The sequence below is a fragment of the Sordaria macrospora genome, chromosome 2 (assembly GCF_033870435.1).
Source record: "Sordaria macrospora chromosome 2, complete sequence".
Classification (NCBI taxonomy): domain Eukaryota; kingdom Fungi; phylum Ascomycota; class Sordariomycetes; order Sordariales; family Sordariaceae; genus Sordaria; species Sordaria macrospora.
In genome coordinates, this window is record NC_089372.1 from 1,761,893 (window position 1) to 1,777,693 (window position 15,801).

Genomic DNA, 15,801 nt, shown 5'->3' on the forward strand with positions numbered 1-15,801 from the left:
TGGCACGAGATAGAGATAACTTTGAAGCGGACAGACATGGAACCTTTGTAGTCAAGTGTATTGAATAGTGTAATGTAATGTACATGCTCTGAGGCTACAAAAACAAAGAAAAAGAGAGATCATGCCAACAAAGGAAGGAATTTAGCTTCATAGGACAGAAAAGGGGCTGCTGTGGTTCTCTGGACAACACGTCGTAAGGACAAGAAAAGACAAGTATTTGTCTGAGGAAGACGAGTGATAATATACAGTTTTGTTTGGGTTGGAAAACATTCTTTTTGATAAATGATATATTAATAAGATATACTCGAATCATGTATGTATGGTTGTCGCACGCATCATAATAACCGATCGAGCGAATGTGGTTCTGAAACAGATGGGTGTTTTTTTTACACAGCAACGACGGTAACAGCAACCCAGACAACTGCCACATCCATCATGACAATAAGAGAATCAAGCATTGATAGCTTTTTGTAGTGGTGGGCTCGCAACCAACTCCTCTCCTTCCTGTAGCACGTCCACCGCCGACGATGACGAAGGACGGGTGGCTTCATCGTTGCTGACATCCTTTTCTTCCTCACTATCCCTCCGCGACGGAGAAACGTCTCTTGTAGCTGCAGGAGCAGACTGCGGGGTGAAAAAGACCGTGTCGCGGTTCTCACCACGGTTGCTGGGCGGCGGCGTCACGTTGAGAACCTCACGTCGCCCCAGGGGGCCGCCGTTCTCCTCGCTTGGCTCCGACTCGCCCTCGATGGGAGGAAGAGGCGTCCGTCGGCCGTCTGAGAAACTGACAGCCGCATCGCTCTCTTCGTCAGAAGGAATGGCCAGGTTCGCAGACGATGAAGGAACGCTCCTCGTCGTCGCATGCTGAGAAGCAGAGTACTTCCTGTGCAAATCTCTGAAGCTCTTAGCGGTCGCAGTGCTGGCGCTGGCAGCAGAGCCGCGGTGCTCACGACGGGCGTGAGACGCCGACCTGGCTGTCAGGATGGATCGAAAGTCGGACCCCTCCGCGACGGTCTGATCACGGCTGCCGCCGTTCTCCGAGCCAAAGCGCTCAGTGCTTTCAGCGATCGACGCGTCATCACGCTGCTTCCAGTGACGGATGCGCTCCTCCGGGGACATGTTCTGCAACTGGAGCTCCGTGCCAAAGTTGATGACCGAAGCTTTCTTGCCATGTACAACAAAAGACCCAGTACTGCGAACGAGAACATCAGGACCCTCCTGGCCGGCCTCATCTGACACAACGCTAGCGCTGGCAGAATCCCTACCCTTCCGGCTGCGGGCGTGGGAGATATGGCCAGCGCCCTCGCGAAGAGTGCGCTGAAAGCTGCGGCGGATTCTGTGCTTCTCCTTTTCAGACTGAGCATTACCGTCCGTATCCGTGGCTAAGCTCGGAGGCCTCTGCTCCGAACCACGACGAGCAGACTCGAGCAGACCGGCTTGCGCCAGGAGGTCACGCTCTTCCGCATCGATATCGTCCTGATCGAACTTGCTTTCCGAGTTAGAGCCCGAGCTCGTCAACCCCCTGGATGGAGTTGCTGCCAAGGAGCGGCTAGAAGATACAGCACTCGACACCGACTTCTTGCGGGGGTCAGTATTCTCTACCTCCTTTTGCTGGAACGTTGGGCCAGTAGCGCTGGTTGGTGGTGTTTGGAAGACGTCAGTTTGGGGAGAGTCTTCGTCTGGCTTCCTAACGACAGTAGGTACTCTGCCCATCAAGGACTGGACAGGAGACTGAGGGCTCTGCGGGTACGCAGAGGTGCGACTGTTTCTCGTGTCCTCTCTAGTAAGAGGCTCCTTGCTGGGTGTCAAAGCGCCAATGGCAGTCTCAGCCTGCATGCCCAACATCTCACGTTCTTCTTCGAGATCCATCAAGAGAATGTCTCGATGACACTTGAGCTTCCAGATCTCCATCCTAGTCCACTTCAGCTGCGCTGCCATCCGCGCTGCGGATAGCAACATCTGCTCACGCGTCTTGGGTTGGATCGGTGCCAGAATTTGGAGATGTCTTGAGTTCCGAAGCTGCATTTCCAGCGTCTTCTCTGTCTGCAACAACTTCTCGTTGGCATCGGCAATCTTCTGCAGCATTATCGCCCTGCGAGCGGCCAATATGTCTTGCGCCATCTTGTGGTCAATCTTGCTTCGTGATACCGAGACTTCTCCTGTTGGCGTCTGGATTCGCTGTGAGCCCGTATCGAGCCTCCTCATGGCTCTGCGTCCTTGCCCGTCGAGATTAGCTCCAACTACACCCCGCATCCGCACTCCAGATGTCCTGAATGCAGCGGCGTAGTTGAGCTTGGCCAGCCAGTCATTCATCTCCTCATCATCCTCGGCAAGGAGAACCTCCTCAAACCCACCGTGCCTGACATAAACAAAGGCGTGCTTGTGCTTTTTATAGCTAGCGTCCATGAGTGCCACGGCACCATCTGTCGACATCAGAGCATCGGGCTTGAACTCTTCCAGGGGCGGTTTGAAAATGCACGGGTCACCGTCGTGGCCCTTTTTGACGTGGTCCTCGAACTGGTGCATAAGATGCTTGATCCAGGTAGTGTTGCGGAAGAAGTATAGCTGGGCTCCAGTAAGAATAGCACCCCACTCCTGCCATGGGGACCTGGTCTTCTTCTTCTTGGTGTCCTTGCGCCACAGTATACCGACCTTGGTGATCTTGATGTCAACGATGCCTGGGTGTGCGTCTTGCGGGTTGTTGGCTGTTTGATCAGACATGAATGCGTCTGGTCGTGACCGTGCTGACACTATCTGCAGTACGCCAGTCTTGAAAAAGGTCTTGTGGAGTTCCTTCATGTTGAGCGTCCTGGCCGTTCCCAAGTAGTTGTATGGATCCTCTAGATGCATCACTTCCCTCAGCGTAGGCCTTAGGATGTCCAACTTATTGTCAATGATTAGAGTGTAAGGATCTATCGGTTCCTTAGCAACCCGTTTTGCTGGATCGGGAGCGGCATGGGGGAATATCGACTTCTTTTTCGACTTATGAGCAATGATTCGCTCGCCATTGATATCCAGATCATCCTCGACATGGATGAACGGCGTATATGTGATATTGTCGTAGAAGACTTCTAGGATCTCATCAAACACGCCTTCGCCGCGCGTGTTCTTGAGGTAGTCCGCCTTCTGCATCTTGTGCTTGTTGTTCTTGTTGAATACATCGGTATGCAGGATCAACAATGAGAAAGCAATGAAGTATGCTTGATCTGCGGTTGCATAGATGCCAGGATTGCACTCATGATAACGGTTGGCAAACGCTTGTAGGGTACGGTCGATCTGTTGAGTCTCCTTGGGTAGTTCCGCCTCCATGAGAAGCTTACGGATAGCCATGTCCATCGGATCTTCGAAGAACTTGAAGCTGCGCATGTAGCTTCGGAGAACGGCCTGTGAGAACTGGTCTGTACCCTTGGAGACAATTGCAGCAATGACGCTCCGACTGACAACCTCCAATAATCGCTCGAGATATTTGCCCGGCGTATCATCTTCGCGACGTTCTGGTAGAATAATCGAGTCCCTTGGTAGTTGTATCGAGTTGTTCTTCGAGTTGCCCGACACTGGCGTTATGGGGGTCATGGCTCCTTGTTGGGTCAGCGTTGAGCTAGAGTTCTGACGTAATCGACTGAGACCAAGGAGATCCCCGAAGCTCTTCCTGCCCGTTGACATGGACGCCCTGGCGGTTGCTGGAGGAGCTAGGTAATCCTCCGTGGATTCTCTTGGCGAGTTTTTGCCTAGGGAGCTCAGAGTCGAGGACCTACCTCGCCTATGCAGCTGTGTCCGTGTAGGTGACGCGCGGCCGGAATTCCGTGAACTTGGTCGGAACAGAGCAGTTGCTGGTGAGCTCGATTTGGAGAATAGAATAGCAGAACCTGTCGGTGGCGTTGTAGCACCATGCTGAGTTGACGGCCGAGATGGGGTTGGTGTTAAATGGGTGCCAGAGCGTGACCTCACTAGCGCGTTTGACGAAGCTGCAGGACCCTGAGAGGAAATCGACATATCAGAGTCCTCTGCCAGGTTCTTCTTTTGGAGGTGTGCAATAGGGAACAGAGATTCGGGCTGCTTCGGTTTCCTGCGCGGGAGCCTAAAGAAGGTGGTCGTGGTGTGAACTGTATGGGTGGTCGTCGTCGTGGTTCCATATACCCTATCGCCTGAGCTCGCATCTGACCTCGAAGATTCGGATAATCGATTGATGGGAAGGGCCAACGTCGTCGTACTTTCATCGCCATAAGCTGGAGGAGCGTGATGTGATGACACCGGTCGCCTCGAGTCGTCAAAAGTGATTTGCTTCCCTCCCTGGTCCGCACCAGCTGTTCGCACATTCTTTCGACGCTCATAGGTATTATCTTCGCTTCTTTCATCAACCTGTTCCATCCTGGAGTGTTCGCCGGATTTGCGACCGAACCGGCTGGAGAACCCCATCCTCGAGGGTCGTCGTTTCGGTACTACGGGTTCGAGGGTAGGCGCGGTGGTGATGATCTCCGGAGCTACAATTGAAACACGGCATGAGTAACTGCTCTTTAGATACGAACAAATGACACATGAGGGGAAAGTCACATACGACGCGGAAGAGGGGGCGGCTTCTCTGAGGCAGCTTGGAGCTTCGCCTTTGCCGCTAGCTGAGAGTCGGACGCATTACGAAACCTCAACATGGAAAAACGCTTGGATTTCGGGGTCTCTGCGGGGACGGAGGGTGATAGGGAGTGGTCGACAGGGTCGTTGCCCGTAGGCGGGGGAGCATTACTTGACGTTGTTGCATCCAGATCGGCAGTGGGCATCACTGGGGTCACCGGGGTCACGGGCGAGACGGGAACGCTTGACAGGGGGACCTCTCCCTCCTCTGGCGTGGTTACGAGAACAGGAAGGTCGGTGGCGGAGCCGGGTCGAGGATGGGTTCCTTTGGCAGGCGGTACGGGAAGAGTGTCAAAGATGGTGTGTCGCCGCATATCAGACTCGCTGGCCGCGTTACCGCGGCGTCGCAGGAAGGGCATGGCTATAGGAATCTGCGTCCGTCGCAATCCATCGGGGACTGCATGCATGGAGGGCGGGCCCTGGGGGTATCGGTTGCGTTCAGTTGTTGTAGAATGAACAGCCCATCAACTCCAATTGCTGTCAATGATGGCCTATGATGGAGAGAAACAGTCCCGCTTAGCGACGGACCGAATGGCACCAAAGCGTGGTCGGAGACGAGCAACGGAAAACGACGGCGGCGGGCTGCGGACGGATTGGGGGTGTCGCTAAACGGTTATCGCGGAACGCGCTCGAGGGATGATGGAAGGCCGTGGCGAAAATGAAGGGCGCAACTGGGGAATACAGTAGTGTAGAAAGGTCGAGCGAGGTATTTCGAATTGAGGTCGCAGGCTGTTCGTCGGGGTCTGGATTGCTGACTGACGACTGGACGTGGCAGGATGTCGGGGGAATGGTTGGAAAGAACGAGCAGTATTACCAAGAGTCTGGGCGGAACTTGGGACGTGGTGGAAGCGTCAGCGAATGTAATCAATGATCCCTTTTTTTGGTAGTGTAGTAGTGAGCGGGAAGTGAGAGACACGAATGGGATGAATGGGATGACGGGGAGGGCGGTCGAATGTCGGTTCGGTTGTCCAGGCCGGGGGCCACACCAGGCCACCTTTTGTCGACTAAGCTAGCACAGGGCTTCGGTTGCTCACTTAGGTCTTATTCGTCTAGCCTAGACAGGTAAGATATGGTAATTGAGATACGTTGTCGTTGAGCAGGATTCTGTAGCGATTTTCGTTTTCCATGCACTTCGTTCTCGGTGCGTTGAGGGAAAGGCAGGTGTAAGCCGGAGGAGAGGGAGACATGCGTACCAAAGAAGGAGGTCGGTAGTAGGTACGTAGCAATCTGAACAGGTATGATGGTTGTTGACTTGTTGCTGTAGGTAGCTAGGTAGTAGCAGGTACACAAGTGACGGGTATGTTGTAGGAAGAAAGAACTTGGAAAGATTGGCGTTTGTAGGTAAGGTCCAGGGTATGGAAAAGGTAACAAGGTAAGGTAAGGTACGGATGTGTAGAAGTCGTGTCAGACTGGTCAGATTTGTTTTCTGTTTGGGGAAAAAAAAGGGGGAGACGGGGCGGGAAATCCAAAAAATAAAAAAAAATAAAAAAAAAAAAATTAAAAAAAAAATTAAAAAATTGGCCCGGCTGATGTGATAAAAGTTCAAGACGATGGAAAGGACGGGAAGCATTCAATGGAAGCAGGCTGGAATCCACGGAAGCATGCAAGTTCCGCTGTCGTTCTTCGGTTCCAAAACTGAAATTCAACATCCCGTCTCTCTCTCTGTTCGTTTTCTGGCAACTCCTCGTTTCCCAGCCGTAACCAGGGCCCCAGGGCAGGTGGATCTCGATAAAGTGGCCGTGGTGGAGTCTCCTTCCCAGCTGAAGGAAGGCCTCTCCAAAAACCCCACCACGCCCAGCTTTCCACTTTCTGAGACTGACCCGCGGGGGCCAATGAGTGGGCCCAAAAATCACGAAATCCAATTCCAGATTGCTTCCTTTTTCTTTTTTCTCCATCAACCACTACTCATTTCAGTCAACACAGAAACATCCGGTTTTGGGCATTAAGCGGTAATTAGATTCTTGCTGTCTTCCAACTTGGCGAGCAGAGAAAAACACCTCGAAGAATGATCAGGATGGATGATGCGCACTATGTATCAGCCAGCCAGCTGGGTACTTAACTAACCAAGACGTCGCGGATGTTGATGTCGCATTCCACGTACCACGAATCCCAAGATTGACCAGAATTTAATATCACGGAACAGTAATGTAAGGTAACAACCAAGAGCTAATTTCAATCGTTATCACCCAAATCAAACTCGGTGCTCCAGTGACTCGGGATTGCGCTGGGCAGTGAGAGTGAAATGAGGGGGTTTCATCCGCTCATTGGGCCTTTTCCGGCCTAACCTCTCCTCTCTAACCTCCCACGTCCTCCTCCACTTTGGACGCTGCCCATGCCACACACCGGGCCCGCTAACGAGGGCCCCACGCCGTTCGATCAGGTTGCAGAGCCAAGAATAAATGTCTGCAAATTAGCTTCTCGGCCACGAGGCTTTCCGCTTCGATCTAAACCCATTTGATACCGAATGTGCTCCAGATACAAAAGGGGACGGGTGGCCGAGGATGAATGCGTGCTCTCTCCCATTGTTCACAATGGAGCCCAGACAACGCCTCATCGGCCGTTCAGCTAGCCAGCCGGCTTCAAGCCACACAAATGTTATGTTAATGTTCACACTCCAGGAACTGACTAAGTGATAAGTATGTATAAAGTGTATATAACTGTCGTTTTGGAAAACCATCTGTAGCTAAGGTATAGAACGCCTGATTATGCCCCCATTCGGAATGTGTAACACTACATCAAACTACGTTATCGTCCGATATGCTCACTTAAGATCTACCCTGCCCTTATCATGCGAGGTGCGGTCATTGGCCTTCGAGATGCTCTCGATCCCGTTGTTTCCAAGCAAAAAGTCTCCAAAATACTTCAGAGCGTTCAACATCTCCTCTCCCGTAGGGATGATATGTGATCTAGGAAGCAAAAACCCATAGCTGCCGGTATCACGGAGCTTGACCTGGTAACTATAACGGGAGTGAAGTTCATCTGTTGTTGCATGTCAGCATATGCCATCCCGTACACTCCAAGCCGTTGTGAAGAGAGGCGATGGGATGAAAACTTACGATAGAACCAATCAATGGCTGAGCCACCAGTAGCCTCGCTACCGGTGTCTTTGCCGGCAACAGTGCCCTCGCATGCGGAACTGACAGTGTAGAAATTCCCACTGGAGAGGCGGATGGCCTTGGCCAGTCCAACTCCCAGCTCCTCAAGATTCTCGCGGTTCGGCGGGTCCTCATCGCAAGTGAAGGTGTAGGGGAAGAGGATCTGCTGCGAGTACGAGTGCAAGTCCAAGTAGCCGATAAACTTGACACCGTTCTCGGTCTGATTCCTTCCCCAGTCGGCCAGGCGGGTAGCCTCAACTGCCTGGAACGGCTCGTCGCCGCCATAGCTCTCTGAGCATGGGTCGACTTGAGATTTGGTCTGATCCCACACAAAGCCGAAAGCCTGGTCGAGATCAAAGCCACGGCACCAGGACACCTTGGTTTGCTGTCTTGATTTGCGCCACAGCCGATCCGTCTTCCACGTGTAATCATAACCGTCTGGGTTGAGCACGGGAATGAAGACGATGTCAAAGTGCTTGAGGAGCTTCGTGACCATCGACTCCTTTCCGTACGCCGTGATGATTGACCACAAGAGGTAGGTCACCGTGCTTGTTGAAATCCATTCACGGCCGTGGAGCCCACCGGTGACGAGAATCGTCTTACGAGTCCCATTGTTGGCGTTCTCGTCGCTGCGATCCCCAATGCGGAAAGAGTGGATAGGCCTTCCCTCGAATGAGTCTCCAATAATTCCCATTTTGGCGATTGAGGGGAACATGCTCTCCATGAGAGCCATCCAGCTTGTAATAACCTATTGCATGTCAGTCCAAGGTGTCACGGAGAGTCTTCTCCCGCAGCAGTTCACTGTTTTAGGTTTCCACGGAAAAATTGAACCAAGAATTGGAGGACTGACCGATAAGGGCTGGTAGTCGTGAAAGAAAATATTTCCCTTCAGATAAGCAGCATCCAGCTTTCCAGCCGCATCTTCAAGTTCTCCTGTCACATCTTTGGTGGGATATGTCGCCCAAACGGCCCCCTCAAGATCAGGAATTAGAACACTCCATTGTGTCTCCAATGGTACCGGGATACGGGTGAGCAGTAGACGAAGTTGATCCTTCTGTAGTCGGATATCCACGAACTGTGGCGTAGAAGCCCAAACGTCCATGCGATTTTCTTTGGCGGCCTGGCCTAAGAGAGTCTGGTCCCTTGGGTTCGTAACATTGAAGCGTACCACAACGTCATCTCGATATCGGGACAGCGGTACAGATACGCTGGGTGAGGTGGAGTCGCTATGTTTAGTCGATGGGTGCCCAAATATGATTTCAGAAACGCTTTCACGTAGCCATGTTAACCCAGGAAAACCACTGCCGCGCGCATCTCGGTAAGTGTTGTCGGTGTTCGCATTGTCGATGAGTCCAACAGGTTGCCCAGCGTGCCGAAAAGCGGCCGCACTGACGGTCGAAGGGGAAAGCGCAAAACCGATAACCAAAGGCAAGGCGGACAGACTCTCCGGAGACAGTCGCATTTTGCCGTTAAGTGAAAGAGAAAGGCAGCATATGAGGTTGGATGAGAGAAGAATACTTTTTGGTGTAAGAAACGAAGTTCCAGCGCCACAGCCGGTTTCACTGGCGTCCCGTCCGTTTTACGTACAGGGCATTGACGCTTTTGGGGCAAATGTTTGGATGTCGTTGGGGCATGGGCAGGCACTTCCAGGGCAGGTGTCCACAGACCTGCCGGGCGGGCGGGTTTGCAGACGGTCCACACCTGGCAGGGCTGACTCGCCAGCTGTCGTTAGGGGATCCATGAGTCGTCCGATTGAGGTCGAAGAAACCAAAGTCGGAATGAACTTCAGCTCAGATCTCTGTTAGCATGACCTCGCGATATGGCATTGAACCACCAAAGCACTTTAAGATGCGAGCCAGATAAACGGAAATGATTGAGCCATCCAGCCATCTGCATACTGACATCTATGTGTAACTGCCAGCCGTGTGACACTCCCAACTGGCTTCCAATCCCAAATTCAACATGCTCACCTTTTAGGCGCCTAACCAGCGGTGACACCGCTGGTTTACAGAAGTCGATTGGCTGATCGCCTCTACGATATTCTGTTTCTAAGCGCGGCTGCGAATGAGAATTCAAGGATTGCAATACTTGTACAGTAGAACTAGTGCTCCCCCCAGCCTGCGTTTTAAGCGTGCCTCAGAAGCCAAGGGTCTCTATTCACGGTTCCGCTTGGGTTGACTTTTGAATGCCCGACGTTGAAAACTTTGATGTTGAGTATCGAATACTTAACCTCGGGGTTGAGTCATTCAACGGGTTAACCACAGTTTATACTGATTCATCCAATTGTTACCGTTCGACTGCAAAGATGGCCTTCAGCGATAGCATCGCGGCCTTGCTGGAAACATACTCCAACTGCGCAACACTCCTAAAAGCCTACAAGCATGATGCCAACGGAGAAGATGGGAACGTCAAGGTGGACGCCCAGAATAAACATCTGCGCAAATCCTTGAAAGCCGATCGTGCAATGGTAGAGCGGGCCTATTCCATCAGATCAGCTGAGTTGGGCAGCCACTTGAAGAGGGGTGATGGTATGATAAAACATTCTCACATACATGGTGGCAGCATAGTTAGGTGACATGCAAAGGTCCTTGTGCTGATAGCTTCCTCTAGCTCGTTCGATATCTGCGGTAGACGGGATATTGAAGAAACTCAAGGCAGCAATTTCTAGTCTGCTCCGTGCCTCAAGCAGCAAGCAAACCCCGGCTCTGAATTACGACGCACTCGGGTCCCTATCTAATTCGTCAAGAATCGAGGCCATCAAGACCATTGACAACCTAGCCCGTCGTTTAGGAGGTTCTTCCCGCACAAGCAGGTCAACGGTGTCCATGTCGTCGAAGCATACGCGGGCCTCTTCACCCTCATCGAGAACTCGACGGCAATATCCACCTCTCTCCAAGTCGGCTTCTCTACCGAAAAGGCGTCACTCCGAGCCCAGCAACCCGACTGCAAGCTCGGTTTCAAATACTAGCCGGCATCGGAGGAAACCACCACCGGCTGAGGAAGAAGCACGAGTGAGTAAACAAAAGTCAAGTCCCAAGGAAAACATCACGGCACCAGCAGAAGTCAGTAATCCGACCGCAAGCGCAGTCTCTTCCTTCAGTCGACCAAGGAAGAAACCACTTATGTCCGAGGAGGAAACAGGAACCGAGGGGAGACACAGGTCAAGTCCTAAGGGGGAGATACCAGCGAATATCAAGAATGCGGCCGCAAGCACAGTTTCCTCCTCTGGTCGACATAAGACTAAGAAACCACCACCACGCAACGATAACGAAACACGAAGGAGCAAAGAAAGGCTACCAAGTTCCAAGACCAAGGAAAGCACTGTGTCGGCCGAAATGGGCAATCCAACTGCAAGCTCGGTGTCTTCCTCCAATCGGCGCAAGACTAAGAAGTCGCCGCCAACCGAGGAGGAAGCAAGAGAAGCGAGCAAGGAACAGTCAACTCCTAAACAGCCTCAAAGAACGAAAGTATCACCCGTACCACCGCCGCCGCCGCCTCCTCCTCCTCCTCCACCACCACCACCAGCAGAACACGTGGTGCAAATCCGACCACATCCTCGAAACAGCCAGTTTGGAACGGCGGTGCGCAATCGGATGTCTTTCATGTCTTTTGCTTCCGGAAGCACAAAACTGGGCGAGATGTCTGACAGAAAATGGCTGGCTCAACACACCATACCCGAGGCCAACTCGGATGAGTACGACGTGCCCGTGCTCTATCCGCTGAAACCATACAGGCCTGAGGTCAAGGAAAAGAAGTTCTTGGGTCTCTTTGGTCGAAGAAGGCAACGGCATGATGATGATGAATGAATGGTCTGGGTCAGCTAGCCCTTGCTCTCTTTGATGTTCAGGTCGTGGCTCCCTGCCGTTGAGATGGCTGGACTGGCACGTGGAGTATCACGGTAGTTGCGGGACTCAAATGCCATACCGGAGGATACTTGGGAAGGAACTTTGTCCAAAAACGAAATTTCGTCAGGAAGGAGGTGAAATCTGGACAGCAGTGACATCGACACCTGATGATATGAAGAAGGTACATGGTCGTGATCGTTCGGGCTCATTTAAGAAATGAGCTGTCGAATTGAAAGAGCTGAGGGCTTTAGTTACCCGTGCTTTCCACTTTAAATACAGCGAGCTATGGTCGGGATCGAACAGATCAGAGCAAGGAAGGGGAAAGAGCGCCCACTAGAGGCACCAAGTCAGACTACGCAGATTAGTGGTAACTGCCTCTCATATTTTTCACACTTGAGGAAGTCACAGTCCTCTCTGAAGCTCTCGGCCCAGGAATCTTACATGCCCTGCTTTCCACTGAGTTTCTCACAGTAAACCGAAGAGCAGTCCGTGTGTCATGATGCGTGTATCACAAGCGCACGTTTGTGAACATGATCACAGAGATGAGGCCAGTTCTCTCTTCCATATCTACAGCGAGTGTCAACAATATGAGGATATGAATCTGAATGGCCATCGGCCTTGGCTTCCGCTGCCTGGCTCCAGCGCCCCTTCAACATACCACGAACCATCAATAGTCGCGGAAGTCAACACGCACATGTGAGGCACGTTCCTCCAACGAACTGACTGCTCTATCCACTCATCCTGTTTCCTGCCTACAACTGCCATCTCCGAGGGATGCTCTGCAATACAACGAGGGGAAATGGCTATCCATGTTGCTGGTTCGTGAAGCCAATCGGTCGGACACAATCGGCATACATAACCAGGGCGGATCCCCCACCTCTTCACGTTCATCTCTAGACTTCTCTCCAGACCAGAAATTCATTCCAGTTTGGTCCACCGTCACTAGCTATATCGCTTTTACCATTCTTTAAACTGCATTCGTACATTTTCTTGTTCAGTCTTCACCATGGTTGTCCTACGCACTCTTGCCGCTTTAGCGATGACTGCAGTGGCTTCGATGGCCTGCCCAAATCAGAGATTCTCGAGGTTCTCAATTCCAGGCCCTCTCGCCATGCAAATTGGGGACAAGGTGGTTCCTCAAGACAATGATGTGGTCCGTAAGTCATAACGAAAGCAACATCTGCTCTTGTCGATGAGGATATGGACAACTGACTTCCTACCCCAACAGTCACCACCCAAGCCCCAAAAATTGGCACGTTTGAGCGTCTGTCCGGCTCCTCCTACACCGCCATCACCGTTCAGCCCTACGGCATCCTCGTCGATAGTATAGACTCCAACCTCCTGTGGCTTCAAAGTGGCCTGAAGCCATCCGCTACTCCATCAAACTTCGAGACATCCCAAGGGCTCTTCCGGGTCTATGAGTTGCTCAATGGCGACAACAAGACAATCTTTCCATGGACTCCGTCAAATCTGCAGGGTCCAGAGCATGCCAGCGTTCTCACACTCCTCTTCGATACCAGCAACATCAGCCCACGGGATGAGCTCTATCTGCAGAACGCAGCACTGAACCCTTTGAGATTCAATTTTGTCAACACGATGGAACAAACCTCGCTTGCAGACAAAGTGGGTGCGGCCGCCCTCTTCCTTGGGACTGCTGATTCCACCAAGAAGCCTTCGTCTGCCGCAAAGACCACCTATGCGACACTACGCAAGGCTTTGAACCTATCTAAAGCCGCGCAGGCACCCTTGATTTATCGCAGAAGCTCCGAAGAACCCGACGCCAATGTGTCTCCAGTTGTCCATCTTGCTCGGGATCTTGCTCGGGACAGGACTGTGACTACAACTACGACTGCATCTCCGGCAGATTACTATCCCATGGTGCCTGCAAGCTCTGAAGAAACCGAAGCCACCGTGTCTCCAGTTGTTCATCTTGCTCGGGATCTTGCTCAGGATCATGCTCGGGACAAAGTTGGGAATACAACTGCGACTGCAACTGTGAATGTTACAACGACTGCAAGTGTGACTGTAACTACGACTGCAACTCCGGTAGACTACTATCCCACATCTGTGCTTGCGAGGTCTGAAGAACCCCACATCACCGTGTCTCCAGCTGTTCATCTTGCTGGGGACAAGAATGCGATTACAACTGCGACTACAACTGAGGCTGTCACTACGACTGCAATTTCGGTTGTAACTACGACTGCACCTCCGGGAGTCCTTTATCCCGCGATCATGATTTCGGATTCGCATTCCTTCGATTCCCACAATAGGATGACTGTGTTTGGTTTTGGTTTGGTGGCCGCCATGCTGTTCGCTCTTTGATTTGACTTGCGCGTTTGGAGAAGTTTTGGCTGAATGCGGGGAAGGAAGGAAGATGATTGTGATGTCGGCTGTACCTACCTTATAACCTATAATCGTAATAGAGATATACCATCCTCTCAAAGTGGCCCCTCGAGCTATCTGATACCTGTTCCCGCCTGCTAGCAATGATGCCCTCCCATGGAAGACTTCGGATGACATGACCCCGCCCCAGGTCGCCTGCGCCGTATAAGGTCCTTACCTAGCCCTAATACCACAACGAGCCCAATGGTCAAATGGCCGAGTGGTTTCTGTTGGTGAAAACCCGTGGGTGCGTGGCACCCATGGTACGTTTTCGTAGGTTGCAGCTGGAGCGTGGTGGTTCGGTCTACCAAGTTTCACTGGGCACTGAGATTTTTGCCTTTTTTTTTTCCAACTTCTGGAATTACTTGATCCTATTCAAATGTGGTTTTTGATTTTTTCTCTCGACTTTTGAGGTTTATAAAGGTGATGTCTGCTGCAGGAGGGAAGGTGGGAGGAGGTGTGCTTTCCGCATCGCGGCCGTGTCACCGCGGTGGCAGATCACTTCACTAACCCGGACATATCTTTGCAAAAGAAAGTGAGTGATTCGCGGAAGGCATCTGGAAAACTCAGAGTGGTAGTATATATAGTTAGCCACGGAGTGCACCCATAGTTCGTCATCTCGTGTTCAGTATGCATTCCGTTACAAACCGATTTTTCTTTTTGCTCGATATAAAGCTGCACCAAGCTGCCTTGTAACTAACCCAGAAGATGATGATGGTAATTGTCATGGGGATGGTGATGGTGATGGTGATGGTGATGGTGATGGTGCAGGCTATTAAGCCGGACGGACGTAAGCAAGCCAGGTGAGCCAGGTAGATCTGTCTCGATTTCAACAAGACTACTCCAGCCAAGATTGGTCAGGTTGAACCGACTTGAAGCAAACTTGAGACTTACCAACTAACTTGCTTTGTGGGTTTTTGGTAAAATTTTGCCTCAAGGATAGGACGTGTCTTGAATTATTTCGAGGAACCGTTTTGCTTCAGTGCCGTTCTCAACAAGAGTATCACCCGTCTGCTCGGACTAGTCAAGTTAACTAGATATTCAAGTCTCGTGGGTAATCAAAGGGAAGATTTACTGCGGTCTATAGAGCTATGCCAGGTGTTATCCGGATTTCTAATTAGCTTGGTTTGGCTTTCGCGAGGCGCTGAATTAGTGAGTATCGACGACGACGGTGATGGCAACGAGGTCGATGCGGATGCGATGCTTCACGTTGTACGAGCCGCCGGTTTGGGATAATTTGTTAGTGTTTACGTTGTCTGATTGGATGCTCGGCTCGTGTTAGTGAAGTGGGTCTGCTGGATTCTTCGATGCATGCAGTTTATCCTCCCTGACTGTTGGTTCGACTGTTATCCTTTGGGGGCCATGATAAGTAAAGTGAGATGCCTTGCATTTGGTTGTCAGACAATTCTTGAGTTGCCAGATATTGAGCCCGTACCACGTGAACCAGTCCTGAGGTTTTCAAGTGTTGGGGAGCTATAGATACTCCCTTACTGGACGGTGGCTGAGACTGTCGGTTCATCCCCACCGCCCGTTTCCCGGTCGACGAAGGGATTTCTGGCGGAGTTGCAGTGGGTGGATTGTGGATTGCGGATTGATATGGACCCCTTTTTCGCCAATTGCGAAACGAATTGTTGAGATCGATGACGATATGCACAACACAACTGAGAATATTCGGTTACCAAAGGTGAAGATTTATGCAGGTGTTGTGGTGTTGTGAAAAGAAAAAGCGTCAGAAACGGAAAATTGTAAGAGCAGTGGCTTGATGTTTTGTTTTGTTGTGTGGTCAGATGTGGTGTTGGAGGTGGCCATTGGAAAACACCAAAAGTTGGAGAACAGTTGTGACAACGCACAGA

The 15,801-nt window shown here is 51.6% G+C and overlaps 4 protein-coding genes across 4 annotated transcripts; 2 read left to right on the top strand and 2 right to left on the bottom strand.

The window, feature by feature from the left end:
• Positions 1 to 53: 53 nt before the first annotated feature.
• On the bottom strand, positions 54 to 5,530 carry SMAC4_07025 (uncharacterized protein). The gene is made up of 2 exons (XM_003349625.2): positions 4,556 to 5,530; positions 54 to 4,481 (listed from the first exon to the last, which is right to left on the bottom strand). Exons 1-2 carry the CDS (start codon positions 5,031 to 5,033, stop codon positions 451 to 453), a joined length of 4,509 nt encoding a protein of 1,502 aa, XP_003349673.2. The 5' UTR covers positions 5,034 to 5,530; the 3' UTR covers positions 54 to 450.
• Positions 5,531 to 7,238: 1,708 nt separating this feature from the next.
• Positions 7,239 to 9,608, bottom strand: SMAC4_07026 (uncharacterized protein). The gene is made up of 3 exons (XM_066090553.1): positions 8,572 to 9,608; positions 7,683 to 8,469; positions 7,239 to 7,605 (listed from the first exon to the last, which is right to left on the bottom strand). The coding sequence occupies exons 1-3, from the start codon at positions 9,181 to 9,183 to the stop codon at positions 7,388 to 7,390; spliced, it is 1,617 nt and encodes a 538-aa protein (XP_065946053.1). The 5' UTR covers positions 9,184 to 9,608; the 3' UTR covers positions 7,239 to 7,387.
• A 338-nt stretch (positions 9,609 to 9,946) lies between these two features.
• SMAC4_07027 (uncharacterized protein) lies at positions 9,947 to 12,102 on the top strand. The gene is made up of 2 exons (XM_066090554.1): positions 9,947 to 10,249; positions 10,332 to 12,102. The coding sequence occupies exons 1-2, from the start codon at positions 10,027 to 10,029 to the stop codon at positions 11,525 to 11,527; spliced, it is 1,419 nt and encodes a 472-aa protein (XP_065946054.1). The 5' UTR covers positions 9,947 to 10,026; the 3' UTR covers positions 11,528 to 12,102.
• A 199-nt stretch (positions 12,103 to 12,301) lies between these two features.
• Positions 12,302 to 14,002, top strand: SMAC4_07028 (uncharacterized protein). Its single transcript, XM_003349628.2, has 2 exons — positions 12,302 to 12,723; positions 12,795 to 14,002. The coding sequence occupies exons 1-2, from the start codon at positions 12,573 to 12,575 to the stop codon at positions 13,886 to 13,888; spliced, it is 1,245 nt and encodes a 414-aa protein (XP_003349676.1). The 5' UTR covers positions 12,302 to 12,572; the 3' UTR covers positions 13,889 to 14,002.
• Positions 14,003 to 15,801: the final 1,799 nt, after the last annotated feature.